This window comes from Pseudovirgaria hyperparasitica (genome assembly GCF_010093815.1).
Source record: "Pseudovirgaria hyperparasitica strain CBS 121739 unplaced genomic scaffold EJ05scaffold_13, whole genome shotgun sequence".
Lineage (NCBI taxonomy): Eukaryota > Fungi > Ascomycota > Dothideomycetes > Acrospermales > Acrospermaceae > Pseudovirgaria > Pseudovirgaria hyperparasitica.
Genome location: NW_022985561.1, coordinates 600,334 through 616,423, shown reverse-complemented (window position 1 = coordinate 616,423; position 16,090 = coordinate 600,334). Strand labels below are relative to the sequence as shown.

Genomic DNA, 16,090 nt, shown 5'->3' with positions numbered 1-16,090 from the left:
CATACCTCCCAGCTGACGCCTAACCGATCAAGTAGCCTCAACCACGTATCTTGACTCCAAGCCGCCAGACCAGGATCAAAAAACCCCCCTTCCGATCAATCACCCAGTCTTCCCATCCGGCATTCGCTACAAGGAGCCATGGATGACCATATTGGTACGACTACCACGTACCACACACGACTAGACTAGCATGTGTACGTGTACCCAACATCAAAAGCCGAAGAATGCACACAAAATAAATTCTTTCGCCGCTGTGCTACCTACACGCACTACGTAATAAACACATGGCTCGCCATCATCGCATGCACATACCTATACGGGTATACGCCCCATTTACATCGCTTATCACTCTATGCGCTCATCGTTATTGGGGGGGATATTGAAGGAGATTTCTGGATCTGACTACAGGCGACACCAAACGTTATGTTGTTTCCCACACTCGGCATACGTCGAAGCCGCCAAAGTGCAAGACATATCACCTACTCAACCTTCTCCCTCCCCTCGATCCCCCCCTCCATACTTTCCCCTATTCTCTCCCTCCCCTCCCTCCCCATTATTATCACCCTCCCCCTCATCCTCATCCTCCTCACCCACCCCTCCACCCTCCGATGCAGCTTCAACACAATAAAAACCCAGCACACAATCCCAAGAACAACGATAAACACCACCCAGCACTTCAGTGCCCACGCTACAGGCTGGAACCCATCCCCGTTCGCGCCGATATACGCTGTGAGGCGGGCTTGTGTCGGTGTTTGGGTATGTGAGGATGAGGGGGTGGGGGTGGGGGTGGGATGTTGGATTGGAGTGGGAGTTTGGATTTGCGTTTGCGTTTCGGGTCTGATTCGAGTTTCAAATTTGGCGGGGGCGTGTCCGTGGGCGTGTCCGTGGGCGTTGGCATGTGGGTGTGTATGTATATGTGTGCGTTTACGTGCACGAGTCTGCCCATCCTCAGGTCCCAAATCCCGCTCACGTTGATCCCCATCAGATCCAACGCTCCACACGCTTCTATTATGCTGATGCATAGTGCCGGCGGATCTCTCAATAACCAGCGAAGAACAAAGAGTTTGACCACAAAAACACGGTGCGGGTTGTGTTGTGTTGTACGTATAGTAAGCTACGCGGTACCGTGCGTGGGTGTGATTGTGAGTGTGAGATGGTATCTTTCCGTTTGCTTGCTTTTTTTGAAGCGGCGAAGAGATGCGAAGATTAACGAACCAGTCCTAAAGGAGAATGCAACGGCAGGGTAGTGAGTAGTGTGTTCGTCAGGTAGATAGATATCCCAAGAATACTTCCGTACAGACCCGAGAAGCAATACAAGTCTGAAAGAAAGACACACTCTCACTCCCACTCACAGAGCGCACATGACATATACCCCCTTCCATATTCTCGCTGCTCATACGTGCGCATACATGCACGTACGTCCGTAGATGAGTGAATGAGAAAGAGAAAGACAAAGAATAAACACACCCTCCCCCCTCACAACCCATCTCTATCCCCTCTCCCCCCTCTCCAAAGCTATCAATACACAGTGACACCTCCTTTCCCACCCCCTCCAGACGCAATAAATGCCACACCAATCGCACCACCAATGCCCCCTCCCTTCTATGCCACGCATGCATGCACACACATCATAACGTCGTCTCGTCATCATACACAGTACACATCACAATCTCAGCCGAGCACGCTTTTTGCTCGGCTTCACTTCGCTTCGCTTCGCTTCGCTTTCACGACCATCCCATCTCCCGCTCGAGCGCGTACCGCTCACACCACCGCTTGAACCCCTCGCCCTCCCACCAGATCAGGTTGAACCTCCGACCGAGGAAGTGGGAGGCACTAGATAGCCCGCACACACCAAAGTCAGCCCACAAAGTTCTGCGAGTGAATCATTGAGCTGTATATTCGAAGAGCTTGTTTGGGGTCCCATATTGTGCCAAGTCATCAATTGAGCCTTCCTACGAGCGAGCGGGCTTCGCTCAGGACGGAAGAAAGGGAGGTATGTGTGGTATGTGGAGATATGCCGGATTCAATGCAACAACCCAAAGGCTAGGACAATGTCTTCGCCGTTTTAGATGCCGATGCTCTCCAGCAGCCTCTCAACATACCTCAGCCTGCCCACATCCCCGTCCCTGCGCACCAGCTCCTCGAATTCTTCGAACGTGATCCGTCCCGCCCCATTGCGCTGCCTCATCTCGCTCTCATGCTTCTCCAGCAGCACAAGCCGATCCAGTCTCCAGGCCGGCGGCACTCGATCCCCAACCTCGGGGTCCGGGCGGAAATACCTCGCTGCGGTCATATACGCAGCATGATGTGCAGCTTGATCTTCGCGAGAATAATTGGTAGAGACTGTCGAACTGTCCTGCATGTACGCAGCAGACTGCAGGATCTGAATCATTTCCTCGGCCGTTTCCGAACGCTCGAGAGGATTACTTCGAGGGTCGACGACGACAGGGATAGCGGTTCGGGGTGCGCGAAACGCGGCCTCTTCGGCGGCTGAGCTGGTGAAGTAACTGCCGTATGAGGAGCTACCGGGGCTGGATGGGGAAACCTCGATGGGCGACTGAGATTCGCCTGGAATCGCGTAACGCGATTGAAGGAGACCGAGGCGAAGGCGAGAGAACTGGGATAAACCAGGCTGGATGGCGCCGCTCATCAGCGTTTCCTCTGGTGTGGATGGTGATGCTCTTACTTCATCGTCTGCTGTGTTTGGACGGAATTGAGGAAGCGTAGGATCTCTATATACATAGTCAGAGGCGTTGGCGTGTGGTTCCTGTTCAAATGCCTGCGTCATGGCCTCGACTTGCTGCCGTGCATCTGCTATGTGTGCAGCAATATGAGCCTGGTCAACTGCCGGCTCTTGTGGATATCCATCTTCCAGTGGATCCAGAGTCCCGTCGACCTCATAACCTGCTGACGCGAGCAGGTTCTCGAGTGGTTGACTCAGAATATTGGCATCCAGAACAGTCTCATCGACTTCGAGCGACGACAGTTGTTTCGTCGAGAACAGCGATTTTCGAATGCTTTCCCACGTCTCCTTGATGACTTTCTGGCGAGACTCCATCGCGTTGTCAAGGTCTGCTTTAGCTATAGCCTGGGTGTGTTCTTCTATGATTTTGACATTATCATGCAGGAGCTGTCGCTCAGCATCCCGTACATCATCAAGATAAGACAAACAGCCTCGCTCCGGGCCAAGCTCTTTGTAGGCCTCGCGATGCTTGTCGGTGATAATATGCAGGATGCGTCGGAAGTCTTGTTCAAAAATTTCCACACCAAGTAGACATGCCAGGATTGCTACATTGTTCAAGGAACTAATCGGTTTTCCCATGTGCTCTTCCACAAGATGTCTCCATTTCTTGCGCTCCTCTTGGGTCGCATATGTCTCCATCGCAAGGTCCTCCTTTTCTCTAAAAAGAGGATCTAGAAGCTCATTGAAGCCTTGTTGGGTGATCTGGTAAAGCAGCTCCCTGCCAAGGTCTTTCTCCGCCCGTGGAACCTCGTAGCCTCCCCATCGCTCCCCAGCTGGTCGTGAAGACGTTGACGCATGAGTGGAAGCATTGGATCTGGTCTCCAGATCTACGTCATCTTGGAAGCGAACTCTCGAAGAAGATCTTGACGTCCTGGCAAAGGTCCCGGTCTCAGCCGGACCATCGCCTGTAGTTTCTTCATTTGTATTCTCTTCATCTGAACTCGCTTTGTCCTGAACAATGCCACCTGCTTGCCCGTGAGAGGTAGTAGAATCCTCACCGTCATCTGATACCTTGGACGGCTCAGAAGTGGCGCCAGTATTTGAGGTAGCGTCTGTGTATGTACCATCCGCGGCTGTCATACTGCTCGTCTCATCTAGTCGACTGCCACCACGGATATGCGCTCCTGGACTATAGCCCTCTTCCACATCAACATAGAATTCGCGCCTTTCCCAACGCTCGAGGGGCAGATTGCTTCGATTACTCCGGTCAGCGCTGCCTCGAAGATGTCCTATGAGCGCTTCGTATTCAAGAAATTGAGTTCGATCCACGCCCTCATTGGTTTCCGAGACCACGGCCTCTGTACTGACTGGATCACCGAATTGATCTCTGTTCTTGTCGGGTGGCGCCCTATTGCGTCTTCCTGATGGAATCGGAATCTCGCTGAAGTGGGATGCAAGTGGCTGGCTCGACATGATAGTATCGAGTGCCCCTGCAACGCCGAGCGATTCGGTATGAACAGCAATGTAGTCCCTCGTGCTCTCCTTCTGGATCGCATAATACGCCCTGAATAATCGTAGAAAATCTTTACGTGTCACCAGACCGTCGCCATCAATATCGTATCCGTCAAATGCGATCCGTAAACGTACACCTTGACTTCGGGAATGGACCGAGCTCACTGCACGTAGGAATTCCTCGAACCCAATGAGTGAATCACCATTTGAATCATAGAAAGCGAAAACACGGTCGTATATAAGGTTCGGTGTTGACGTCGACAGAGAGTAGTGCGGTATGAAAGCCGTATCAAAGGCCTTCCGGTCAATTGCCCATCCTATCCCGTTTGGATCTTCTTTCCAGACTGCATTAGCCAGACAAGTAAATTGGTCCCATAGTCCATCAAGCTCCTCGTATGGCATCTTGGGAATCTCCTTCATCATCTTTTTCTTGACTTCGCGTGGTATATCGTTTGGCATCATCTCAGGCCTGCCGGGGTATACTGGCGTGAAGGGCTGTCGGGGATAGCCCAAGTACGGGGCTGGGATGCGGACTTTGTAGAAGATGTGCGTTTTGTCATGACGATTGTCGGCTTCGCAGTACGAGCAAAGATCAAAATCTGCGCAGTTTGCACAGCGCCAACGGATGCCTCGAATAGGTCGTGTATCGCACTGGTCGCACGTAATGCCTCTATGGATAACGCCCTCTTGTTTCGTGCGCTCCTCTGCGATGTAGTACACAGCTCTTTGAAGCACTTGTCCGTCGTCCTCGGCGTCATCGAAAACGCGATGCGACGCTTCTGTCTCCGGAACCTCGACTACCTCGACGTGGTCCGAAGTGCCTGGCTGCTCAGTCGTCTCTTGCTGTAGTCGAGCTCCAATATCCGGTATCCCTCCAGAGTATGCAGAAAAGCATTCCGCGATCAGTTCCGCCCTCACAAGTCGATCCAGCAACCAGTAGAATATTACTACCAGCTCGTCCAGTTCGATTGGACGACGGGCAAATTCCACCCTCATAAAATGGTGTATAAAGTCCCTGTGCACCTCATCCACAACATTGTCCCAATCAATATCGGGAACGGTGTCGGGGAGCACCGAGGGCGTAAGCCGATTCCGTATCTCTAATGGAGCGATGGTCCGTAGAGTCAACGGAATAGCTGTATTAAAGTGTCGTACCTCCCCATACACGAAATCGTGGTCAATATTTGCGAGTCGCTCGAGCACACCCTCGGTACCGCCCTCTGGATAGACAGGTTGCGCTGTTCGTTCATGGCGTGCGTCTCGGGTAGGGTGTGCCGGCGGTCGCCTGTGCCTTTCGCGAACGGCATTGCTGCGCTGTAAACCAGTCGGAGGCGTTGATGAGATGTAGAGATAGTAGGATGCTAGGGCTGCGGCAGCACCGGCTGTAAATAGAATGACGGGCTTGAATCTTGTCAGAGTAGACGTAGTGGAAGTCATGGCGCGCTCGAGACAGCGCGTTGACTGGCGTTCTCAAAGAGCTATGAGCCCGAACGAGGGTTTGTTTCTCCGAAACACATGGCTATGCAAAGGTGTCTGCTGCTCAAAGTTGAGCTGAAGTCGAGTTTAAAGCTGTGGGTGTATCATGAGGGCGTGGCTGTTGCTGAGAAAGAGCAGTCCAGCTACGTATGTATCGTACATACTTACAAAAACCATTAGTCCGGCTTGCCCTTCTGGACCCACTTTACTAGCGTCACGGTTATTCACTTGTACCTGATATCCATCATATCATGCCTCATTCAATCAACATTCATCAGCAACACGAGAATATCTCAATTAGTACTACGACGTCTCAGAATCTAAGAACTTTTCTTCTCCTCACTTTCAGTCTTGAAATAACGTTCCAAGCTGAACTTCGCAGAAGCAGACCCGTCAACCAGCTTATGATCTATCGCGTCATCAGACTCATCGCCAGTATCATCAACAAGTTTCTCACATGCCTCAATAGAACCCTCCTCATCAAGCTTAGGAATCCCATCCTCAGATCCCGACTCCACCTTATCGACCACCGTAGCAACTACAGCAGCCTGCTCCCCATCCCCCATAATGCTATCCCCACCACCATCTCCCTCCTGACCCCCAAAACCCCCCTTCCCAATCCCTTGATTCTCCAATCTATCTTGCCCGCGCTTCCTCGCGCGCGGTCTCGGAAGAGCCCGCCCCGGAAACTTCCGCTGATATCTAGACTCCGTCCGATATCTGATGACCACGTCGATGAACGCACACCCCGCCCCCTCATGGTACTTATACATCGCATCGATCCACGTATTCCCACTATTCCGCGCCCATCTCTGCAGTATAGCCTGCTGACACAGCGGGATATCCTTGTACGGCGACCACTCGTTGTTGATGCGTGGGTAGGAAAGGCGTCCGGGGGGGTTTGACGCGGGATGCTTGCGCGTGGCGCTGAGGAGGTTGGTCGTGCATGATTTGCACATGGCGTGGAGTTCGAGGGGGAGGTGCTCTTGGCAAGGACGCTTTGTGAGCGGGAGGTTGTAGGTTCGGCTTGGTGAGAAAGGGGTGATTTGAGGGGGGCTGCGTGCGGACTCACGGGTTAGCTGTGGGTTGTTTGCGATAGGGTGGAGGATGGGCCTGGGATCTCTGGGTCGACGGTGGGATTGTGGGCGGTTCTCGCCGATGGCGCCGAAGAGGTTGCGGCGTACTGTGTTGTCGCTGCCTTTGGGCTCGGAGGTTCGGTAGCGGCGGCTCGGGCACGGGGATGGTGGTGTGTTCATGATCAAAGCGGCCATGGACTTGTTGTAGTACTTGTACTGAGAGTCCCAACTGTGGCTGTCTCTTGTCAGTCGCGGCCTCTTTGCCTCCTCCGCTTCCGCTGGGGGTGAACTTCTTTTCGGCAACTCTGGTGAGCTGGCATGATTCATGGGTCCGGCTGCCTCGCTGGAAGCTCTGCGACGTTGCTCTATAGCTCCCAGATCACGGAGAATCTGGTCTTGAGTAGGAGAATCGCTGTCGACTTTCTTGATTTCACCACTGTTCAGCCAATCCATGATCATATTCTTTCCAAACCCGTGTCTCTGTGCTCGACTGTCCGTATCCTGGAAGAGGTCATTGCTGGACGTAGTGAGTTCCGGGTCAGTCTTGCATCCTTCACTTTGTGCTTCATCTCGAGGAAGATGTCGTGAACCTGCGCCCTGGGTTTGATCGAGGCCGTTCTCTCCATCCTCTCCATCATCGAACAATTGGAAGTCTACGGTTGGTTCCCTCAACTTCCAGGAATCCATGATGTAGTAGCGGGTGTGTGAGGCTGTCTACGTGACTGTGCTGTGTTGAGTTTGAGTTTGAAATTTTCAGCTCAAAGTAAGGTGAATAGCTCTACGTGCATCGGCTGGAGTGCCGTTATATCCGATAGGGCGAGAGAAAACCTGAATTTCACTTGACGTGTTGTATTGTATCTGAGTTTGTGTTGGCGTTGTTGTTATATATTCAGAAAAGGTTACACAGTGTTAGATTGAGTCACGGAGGATACGGGCTGTTCACGCGTTTGCCTAGTGAATTGACCTGAAATTAGATCCACCATTGTCTGTTCACATATCCTAATCTACAAACATTGGCCTGTTTCCAAGGATCATATTTGTGTCTGTCTTTGCCAGACAATGTTCCTTGGCGCCCCTATGTAGATATCTAAATATCCGCCCCCTTCATAGCTCAAGGAACTGCCCAAGAGATTCCGGACTACACGGCGGCGTACACTCACACTTGAGAACCCTAGCCGAAATATCCTCATTCACCACTCCCTTGTGGACCCGCGGTTGGGAACGCATCGATCTATGACCCTCGCGAGGGGCGACATATTCCAATGGCCTATCTGCCTTCCCTTCATCCACCAACCCAACGCTCACTCCCCCCTCGTCCATGTCATCCTCTTCGCTGTATCGGAAATGTGAGAGCTCCACAGTCTGCGCCTTTGCAACGATCCGTGCATGCTCCCGGATCGTCCTCATGAAATGGCGTAAATGCTTCTTCGTCGCAAATCCTGTCACCTGGACACATGGCACGTCGCGAACCAGCGGCTGCACAGCCCACAGGATCCAGGCGCTATGAAGCCGGTAGCACATCGGCCGCTGCGGCATGTTATAGCTTCGACCACCACGTAGGATGACCTCGTCGTTCGGTGAGGGTAGTTTAACGATGACTTTCCTGAGCGGAAGTGCCGCGACGGCATCGAAGCACACCTTCGGAAAGACTTCTCCGGGGCTAAGAAGCTGGTCAAAGTCAAGCTCCAGCGTGACGATTTGTCGGATAGAGAAACCAGTGAAGATTGATTGCATGCGGAGTAGATGGTGGTGCCTAGTGACAACCCAGGTTCCTGCATTAAGCGCGATGTTCATGACTTCGAATTGTATGCTTTTGGAAACAAGCAGGAGGGACCTGAATCCATCTCCAAGAAACTTGCCCAGGGCAGACAGAGCGCTAACATTGTTGAGACCGGCCTTATGCATTGACAACCTGCGACCGTGCCGTTCGTGCGGAAGACAGAGCTTGAAGACTTGAGCACGAAGCTCCGTCGGGAGCTTATTGAATTCGAAAGCCTTCCCATTGGCACTCCACCACAACCCCATGATATCGTAGTCTGTGTTATACGGCTGGTCCAGAGCATTTTCGAGGATGAGACCATCGAGGTAGCTTTCAACCGAGCGCAACGAGGAACGGAAGTGTTCGAGGAGGATGTCCTGGCAGTGATAACAGTCTGCTTTGTCATGGAGCCAGAGGTATTCGTTCTGAAACGCGGCGAAGCGACGGTATGTCGAGAGCATGTATGCGTTGAGACTGTTTTTGTATTGGTCCGTAGGTGTGGAATGTGCAGTTTGAGAGCCCCCGAACGAGGTGTTGAAGTCATCAATTTGGCGTCTGCGTTCAGCGGTGAGGTGATTTCGAGGAGGATAGAGTGATCTGAACGTGCTGAATGGTGAATGTGTCCACTCATAAGAGGCTGAGTCTGCATGAAATTGGTCTGCGGAAATCATTTTTCTGGATCTCCTCGAGTGCGGGATGTGGCCTTGCCGTTGTGATTTCTTGTCCGAATAAGACTGAGTGAGATTCGTATCATGGCAATTAGCATCTTCTGAGACGTCCTGATGCTGACGCTCCTTTCTCGACTTCATATCTAAGTCGTATGCCATGTTGATGTATTAAAGGTATGTTGTGAATTTCTCAAAAAACTGTAAATGGAATTAAAGTAAAGTCATTCCAGTGCCGGGGCATATAGAGGCAAGGGGGTGCAATTAAGTTCGATTACTCATACCCAAACTATTTTGCCTATTGACGTGAGTCAGAATGTGAAAGTGCGTCAACTTTAGCTATTGTACGCCACAGTGAAGGCCCACCCAGCATATCCTGAATGATGACACGACTCTATTGTTCCATCAATAGACTATTCATAGTTTTCTCACGCCTGTTAGCGATACAATATTGGTACATAGGGTGCTCACTTTTAGCCTGCCTACGAGTGTCTATGCCTAAACGCCTTTGCTATCAAATCTGTCTACCATTCACTTTGCCCCTCATGAAACGTCCATTGCCTCTGCACCGTTAGTGGCCGTTAGATTCACAGCACCTTCGGGTCCAATGAAGCGACTCTCGAATTGGGATACGAACTGTGTCTGTTAGCAGAGATATTACAATTATTTTCTAAAGCACATACCTTCACACTTCTCCCGGGGTCGTAGAATAGTTTGAAACTCCGTTCGACATCCTCTTCACTAACCTCCTTGGCACGGCGCTTTTGCGCAAGTAAGTGCGATGTTGTGATCAAGTTACTTGCGTACCGTAGCCCTGCTTCAGATCCGATCTTCGTGAGCAGAGCGAGTGCGTTTGCCGTGAGGTCAATCTCCTCTTCAGCTGCACGAATGGAAAGGATTTGTTGAATATCTTCGCTTGAATATGGCAATGTGCTGATTATGACCACTCTATCCAGAAAGTCCAACGGCAGGCCATGAGGTGATCGATATGAGGTTCCTCGTATCTGTGTTTGACCCCTGTTGCTTGCCATTATGACTATGGGGGCCAGATCGTCTTCCAGCGCCCTGTTGATGTACGAGAAGCACTCGATGTCCAGCATATGAACCTCATCGATGAAGAGTACTCCAGGTACGATGACGGCCTTTCCCTCCTCTTTCCATTCGGCTACTTTGGTATTGATTTGTTCCCGCACCTCACTCCTGATTTCACCAGTGTCGCCAGAGAACAACGCCAGGAAACCTTGCGTTCGGGAGTTGATAACATCGATCTCGTGGAGAGACACGGTGTGAACGACTTCGCGTCGTACTTGCAATTCGCCATCGGGACATTGAACGAACTTGGTATCTGCGCCCATCGCGTCGTAGTCGCGAGACCTTGTATACGAGCGGCCGAGCTTTGTGATCTTGCCCGAGGCCTTGTCTATAGAGATGACATCTCCAGCCATAACTTTCTCTTTCGTCATACTGTCGATCATCTTGGTACCCATATCATAGATCGTCTCCATATCAGTAGTCTTGATCGTGAGCTTGCCCTGCTTGTTTCCCTGCACATCTATTAGCCACCACCACAATCGTTAAAATCCCTGCTAAAGACATACACCCGTGACACTCCGATCAATCTGGATCTCGACAACTTCTCCCTCAATAACCTCACTCTCCTCCGTAATCCTCACACCAATCGACTTCCTGAACGCCTGCGTAAGCGCCTCCGTCTTCGACATCTCCAAAGAGAATATCTCCGACGACGCCAGCATCGTGAACGGTACATCGGGCCCCAGAGACTGTGCCATTCCCATCGCAATCGCGGTCTTGCCCGTGCTCGGGGGTCCTGCAATCAACACCGCGCGCCCAGCGATCTTCCCTTCCTGTGCCATCCGTAGTATTACCGCCGCAGCTTTGCGTGCCTTTTGTTGCCCGACGAGGCCCTGCGATGACGACTTGGGCTCTAAGGTGTCCGGTTCAACACCGAGGCCGCGGATGTGGGAATGCGCCGCGATGAGGTTGAGCCCGCGAAGCTCTTTGCTTTCGGCGACGGTGGTGATGTTTTGCTGCCATGGTTAGCTATGCATCGGAGCAGATCCTGTATAGACATACCAGCGACATGATTGCGATATGTGGGAGTGAGGGATTGAGAAGATGAAGTTGGCGACCTTCGTAGTCGCGTTGCGGACTTCCACGCGCAATACCAAAACCTCGAATTGTTACGGAGTGAGTTTCCATTACGTAAGCAGAGCCTCCGCCATGATTGGCTAGAATTCTATACATACAAGATAATTCAAAGATCGAATATACTTACCGCAATCAAGACTGATTACCACATAAAGCAAACATAAGTCCCAAAAGGTCACTCATCCGTCTTGGTACAGTGTCCTGTACGCGACACTCATGTTCAATGAACCTGGTCGATATTTCGATATTCAATCATCACGTATCACAGGCATCATACATCAGTAATTCCCTCCCAATCGAACCAAAACAATCAAAAGTCCGCTTCTATTCGACTGCATCGTAAGATATAATGTACACGAAAACTCGATCTAGGAATAGTGACATCCCCAAATCTATATTGTAGAAGGTATAAATGTACGGCAAAGACAAAACACCAAGAATCATACGGCTGTCATAGCGGACGAATGAAAGTAGTAGGTGCCAAAGTAGAGTCGTTATGGGGTCAAGTTCTGCGAGTCAGAGTTGTGTGGATTCATGCTGGCGTTAGAAGAACTCAAAAGCCCTGTTTCGCCACTGACGCTGATGAAACACTTATTGAATCACCCCCAGGCTAGGCGGGGGGATAGTTTGTCTCAGACTTGGATATGCGCGCGACAGGCTTGTGGTTGTTGTTGATGAATGTAGCATAAGGCTTGTCTACAGATATGCCAATAGAGAATTCATATCCAGCCCGCGTTGTTTGCAGGTTTTGCAGGTGGTAGTGTAACCGGATTCAGCCTGAGTCCACTGACGCCACGGGTACCAGATGGATGAGGTATCGGTGGCAGGACCTTGTCGCGGGCTTTTTCGAGATATTCTCCACTGCTCTCGGTCGGTGTGATGCGAGTCTCAGTCTCGGTAGAAGTCTCACCGGCCTTTTGTGGTTGCACCTGAGAGGTGGTAATGTCTTTGGAAGTAAATCCTGATGGAGTCTGGATAGGCAGAACTAGGCTTTCGACACTTGGATTACTGTGATCGCGACGAAGCACTGCAGGGTGCGCAGGCAGTGTTGGTCGCCGGATTGGTATTGTGCGATTTTGTGTGGTAATGTGCCCAGCTGCAATCGTAGCAGGCGCAACAGATAGTCTCAGTCCTATCTGTACAGTTGCACTGCTCCCACCGCTACTATCTCGGCGATGACGGTGTGCAAATAGGGGTAATGGAGGACGAAGTGGACCCTCGTAAGACGCAGATACGTCAGTGATAGAGGCTACTTCAGACGCAGTCGTGGTGCGCTTGAATGGTGCGAATGATTTCAAGCTGCTTGACTTGTTGAAGGAATAGACAGAAGGAGGCAGCCGAGGTATTTCATCGGCGCGAGTTGGGAAGATTGAATAGCTTGACTTTGTCCTTTTCGTCAGATCTGAAGGACTGGCTGTGGTCGGACTGCAAGGGTCAGGGGGCGATGGCCAGGTTGAGGGGTCAAGTCGACCCGGTGAGAGTATACCCTGCTCGGTAATGCTAGACGTCTCTGCTCGAGGATCGAAGTCAGGTTCTAGATGACCTTTCTTATCGAACAGCAGAATGGTCTTGTCGATATCGTGGGTAGTCGAGAGAATTGGTTCACTGATACTTGATGCCATATAGCCGGGGCCAAAACTCCTGCCACGGTGTCCCTTTGAGAAACCGAGGGCACCAGGAGCTTTTATGGTCAAACGAGTTGCGTTGACGCGCAAGAAGAAATAAAATGTGACAAGAAAAAGGGTGTTACCGAATAAAGCAACTTCAGCCAAACGAGAACTCGTAAGGTTGGAGTCGAAATTGTGAAGAAGAGCTTGGATAAAGAAAGGAAGAATGAGCGTCTAGTATATGTTCAGTGGCTATCACAGATTTGTAAGACAACAGGGACTTACATATATAAAAACAGTCAGAAAGATGTAGTAACAGATCAATGATGCTGACAGTCTCTCGTTCTCATCGACCTGTACGCTTCTCTTGAGCTGCGTAATGACAATCACTCCCATAAGAATCAAAATAAATATCAGTAATGATACAACGCTAATTGCAATGACGTTGTATCGAACAGGAAACCAAAGTAGATTGCCAAAGCAGCGATCTGGTGATCGCCAGATAGCGGTTGGTATCCAGGTGAAAAGGAGAAGCAGAGCCACCGAAGCGGTACATATGGAACCGGTCCATTTGCCTTTTGGTCTGAATGGTTTCGATCCAAGCGAACGTCTCGTTATTTCCACGCCGTACACGAAAGTAGTGTACCCTAGAAGGAAGATAGCTACAGCACTTATGTCAGCTTATAGACCACCTTTTTGCATTGATCTCTTATACCGGGAAAAACTACTTGCGCAACCTTCGAGCAGCCCGTCACTACAACACTATGCAGAGCTGAGCTCTGCACACCAACGAACACAGCTTGCTGGATCAAAGCTGTGAACACAAGCGTAAGAGGGAATTTTTCAGCCTCATGCACGTCATGAAGGAGGTCAAATTTTCTATCCATGTCAGTGAGTCTTGGACAAAACCACTGATCGACTAACCGTGGTCTGAGTGTTACTCGTAGCTTTGCAGACCTCCTGGCTTCTTGCAAGATGCAAAAGATCACCACGAGCACAGAGGCAATACCTATACAGCTTAAAGCGATGTGCATTGTCCGAAGTGTCTCAACTTTGCTCAGGATAAGACTGTCGATGAGCGCCCTGACCTGTCCGAACTGGTCCAGGCTCTGTGTATCCATCTCCGTCATCATCCCCATAATTTCGAGGAGTGTTATCGTCGTAATATTCGTGGATTGCTCATATTGTGCGAATGAGCCATCTGCTCTCTTTATATTCGATACCTGTGTAAGATGCCATTCTCCCATGTTTTGTACTGGCACAAATCCGAAAGCAATGAATGAGCGAACTAGTGTGACAACGAAGACCAGTCTTGTTGAAAGAACGTAATGGTGAGGAGATTCATGAAGAATGCCCAAACCGAGAAAAGAGGAAACACGCGTGGTTGTTGATACTTAGAAAACAAATAGGAAAAATTGGTACCAGCCCGGATAGAGAGAAAGTGAAGGAATGTAAGAGCGGAGCATCTGGAGGGGGCAACAGCATGAGACAGCAAAGGTATATGAACAAGCCGAGACATCGATTGATGGCGCCTTGGGTTTCGTGACCTGGACTCCTGGAACCTCAAAGGGCTTGCAGTATAGGTGAGATCGAACTGTCAAGCGAAAGACGCTAAACGTGAAAGAGACCTGATGCTCATGCAATAATCGACATACCGGCTGCGGCCAATCCGATACTCCATATAGAAGCGCCACGATCGTATAAGCCAGTCTTTACCCTCTCATTGCATTTGACAGCGGCCAAGAATATTTCTAAAACACAGAAAGGATGTCTGCAACCAAAAATCACCAGCGAAGTTCAACCATAGACAGTCAAGATCCACATTTGTATGCTATCCTACCTGCTTCAATAGCCCTTGGCTGAATTAGCAGATCGTCGAGCTCATTGTCTGAATACTATGACGTAGACGGGCCATGGATGCTTCGCACCCTCCGATCATTTGCATCAGATACACTCACTTCAGTTGGTGGGATAACTCGGAGATCGTTCTCACGCTTGAGAGGTGCGGCGCACGCAGAATGGGTTCAAGCAGCCAAGGGGGGCCCTGAAACGCGAACAGTGCCAGACTCAGCGTAACGAGAACATCGATAGTCAGGTACCAAGACAGAATTGTAAGAACCATAAGAATATCCTAGACCCCTCGGACTACTTCGCCGTTGATAATCGCAAAAGGCGTGCTGCTCATTGCGCGTAATACTCTTATACGAAGTCTCGAGGTAATGAATGTAGTGTGCACATCCGTCATCCCATGGCGAGCACAAGTTACAGTCAGAGCTGACCTGAGTGAGCGTGGCAACCTGGGACGAACATGACCCTGGTTGGAGTCAGATCGATGGTGCTGGTCTACATGGCTTCGTGTGTAGAGCTTGCATCTAGCCCTGTCGTATGAAGCGTTAAGAATGTCGCGCGCCTCGTAGCCGGTGGAAGAGACAGGGTCATCCGCCGATAGCAGATATACCCAATTATATCCTATAGCCAAAGAGAGAATAAGATGTAGGGTGCATTGATGAGGTCGATGTTGATGGCGTCGTAGATGTCACATCGCAGTTTGAGATCTCAGGGTATCCGGGAAGCCGCTCGGTCGCTTGGGAGCCCCACTTTTAACAAGCTTCAGGTTATCATTTTGTGTCCTGGAATTATTGGCAACTACGCATCTTCCAATGTCGAACTGTCGTGTTCATTCCTGTTCATGCTGAGAGGCGCTGTAAGGAGTGGTTTCGGTGCCGTCATCTGTCTGTATGATGTGCGCCACACTGCCTAAACATAGCAGAATACGCCGATCCAAGTCAAACAAACACGAACTAAGTACTTGGCATTATACTTCAGTATGCATTGATGTCGCTGACAAGCATACTGGCGGTCTCGGGAGCCCGTGGTCTCACTGACTGGGATCAAGGGTTGGTAAGATATAGGGTCTCTTTACACCATCTAATGCTACGGCATCCACTTTCGGAGACTACCTGGATTTCGCTACTATTTCAAGACTTCGTGCACTGCCAATTTTCTACTTTCACTGTTTTGAAACCATTGTCTAGTGTGGGTATCATGTTGAATGAGCATGTCTGCTTCGGAGACTATGTTACGGAATTGCGTCGCACGTACCAATTCGAGTCCAAATGTAAACAAAACACACATATTTTACA

At 50.5% G+C, this 16,090-nt stretch overlaps 4 protein-coding genes across 4 annotated transcripts; all 4 read right to left on the bottom strand.

Annotated features, from left to right (window-relative positions):
- Positions 1–1,514: 1,514 nt before the first annotated feature.
- Positions 1,515–7,498, bottom strand: EJ05DRAFT_540227 (uncharacterized protein). Its single transcript, XM_033749585.1, has 4 exons — positions 6,015–7,498; positions 5,840–5,898; positions 2,103–5,596; positions 1,515–1,872 (listed from the first exon to the last, which is right to left on the bottom strand). Exons 1-4 carry the CDS (start codon positions 7,432–7,434, stop codon positions 1,725–1,727), a joined length of 5,121 nt encoding a protein of 1,706 aa, XP_033597955.1. The 5' UTR covers positions 7,435–7,498; the 3' UTR covers positions 1,515–1,724.
- A 348-nt stretch (positions 7,499–7,846) lies between these two features.
- Positions 7,847–9,681, bottom strand: EJ05DRAFT_478497 (uncharacterized protein). Its single transcript, XM_033744469.1, has 2 exons — positions 9,643–9,681; positions 7,847–9,565 (listed from the first exon to the last, which is right to left on the bottom strand). Exon 2 carries the CDS (start codon positions 9,331–9,333, stop codon positions 7,852–7,854), a length of 1,482 nt encoding a protein of 493 aa, XP_033597954.1. The 5' UTR covers positions 9,334–9,565; positions 9,643–9,681; the 3' UTR covers positions 7,847–7,851.
- EJ05DRAFT_478496 (TIP49-domain-containing protein) lies at positions 9,300–11,333 on the bottom strand. The gene is made up of 4 exons (XM_033744468.1): positions 11,266–11,333; positions 10,770–11,219; positions 9,855–10,715; positions 9,300–9,807 (listed from the first exon to the last, which is right to left on the bottom strand). Exons 1-4 carry the CDS (start codon positions 11,272–11,274, stop codon positions 9,715–9,717), a joined length of 1,413 nt encoding a protein of 470 aa, XP_033597953.1. The 5' UTR covers positions 11,275–11,333; the 3' UTR covers positions 9,300–9,714.
- Positions 11,334–12,059: 726 nt separating this feature from the next.
- On the bottom strand, positions 12,060–14,194 carry EJ05DRAFT_502958 (uncharacterized protein; the record flags this gene model as incomplete). Its single annotated transcript, XM_033747340.1, has 4 exons — positions 12,060–13,181; positions 13,233–13,609; positions 13,663–13,826; positions 13,872–14,194. 4 exons carry the CDS (start codon positions 14,192–14,194, stop codon positions 12,060–12,062), a joined length of 1,986 nt encoding a protein of 661 aa, XP_033597952.1.
- Between the last annotated feature and the right edge of the window lie 1,896 nt (positions 14,195–16,090).

What these genes read in the sequence shown, in the direction of transcription:
- EJ05DRAFT_540227 (XM_033749585.1), bottom strand. Translation starts at nt 7,434, where the DNA reads ATGGATTCCTGGAAGTTGAGGGAACCAACCGTAGACTTCCAATTGTTC. An exon ending in ACGTTATTTCAAGACTGAAA is followed by an intron (nt 5,899 to 6,014) that starts GTGAGGAGAAGA and finishes ATCAGGTACAAG; the next exon opens with TGAATAACCGTGACGCTAGT. An exon ending in GGGGATGTGGGCAGGCTGAG is followed by an intron (nt 1,873 to 2,102) that starts GTATGTTGAGAG and finishes ATTCACTCGCAG; the next exon opens with AACTTTGTGGGCTGACTTTG.
- EJ05DRAFT_478497 (XM_033744469.1), bottom strand. Translation starts at nt 9,333, where the DNA reads ATGGCATACGACTTAGATATGAAGTCGAGAAAGGAGCGTCAGCATCAG.
- EJ05DRAFT_478496 (XM_033744468.1), bottom strand. An exon ending in TTGATCGGAGTGTCACGGGT is followed by an intron (nt 10,716 to 10,769) that starts GTATGTCTTTAG and finishes ATAGATGTGCAG; the next exon opens with GGAAACAAGCAGGGCAAGCT. An exon ending in ACCCCGGGAGAAGTGTGAAG is followed by an intron (nt 9,808 to 9,854) that starts GTATGTGCTTTA and finishes TAACAGACACAG; the next exon opens with TTCGTATCCCAATTCGAGAG.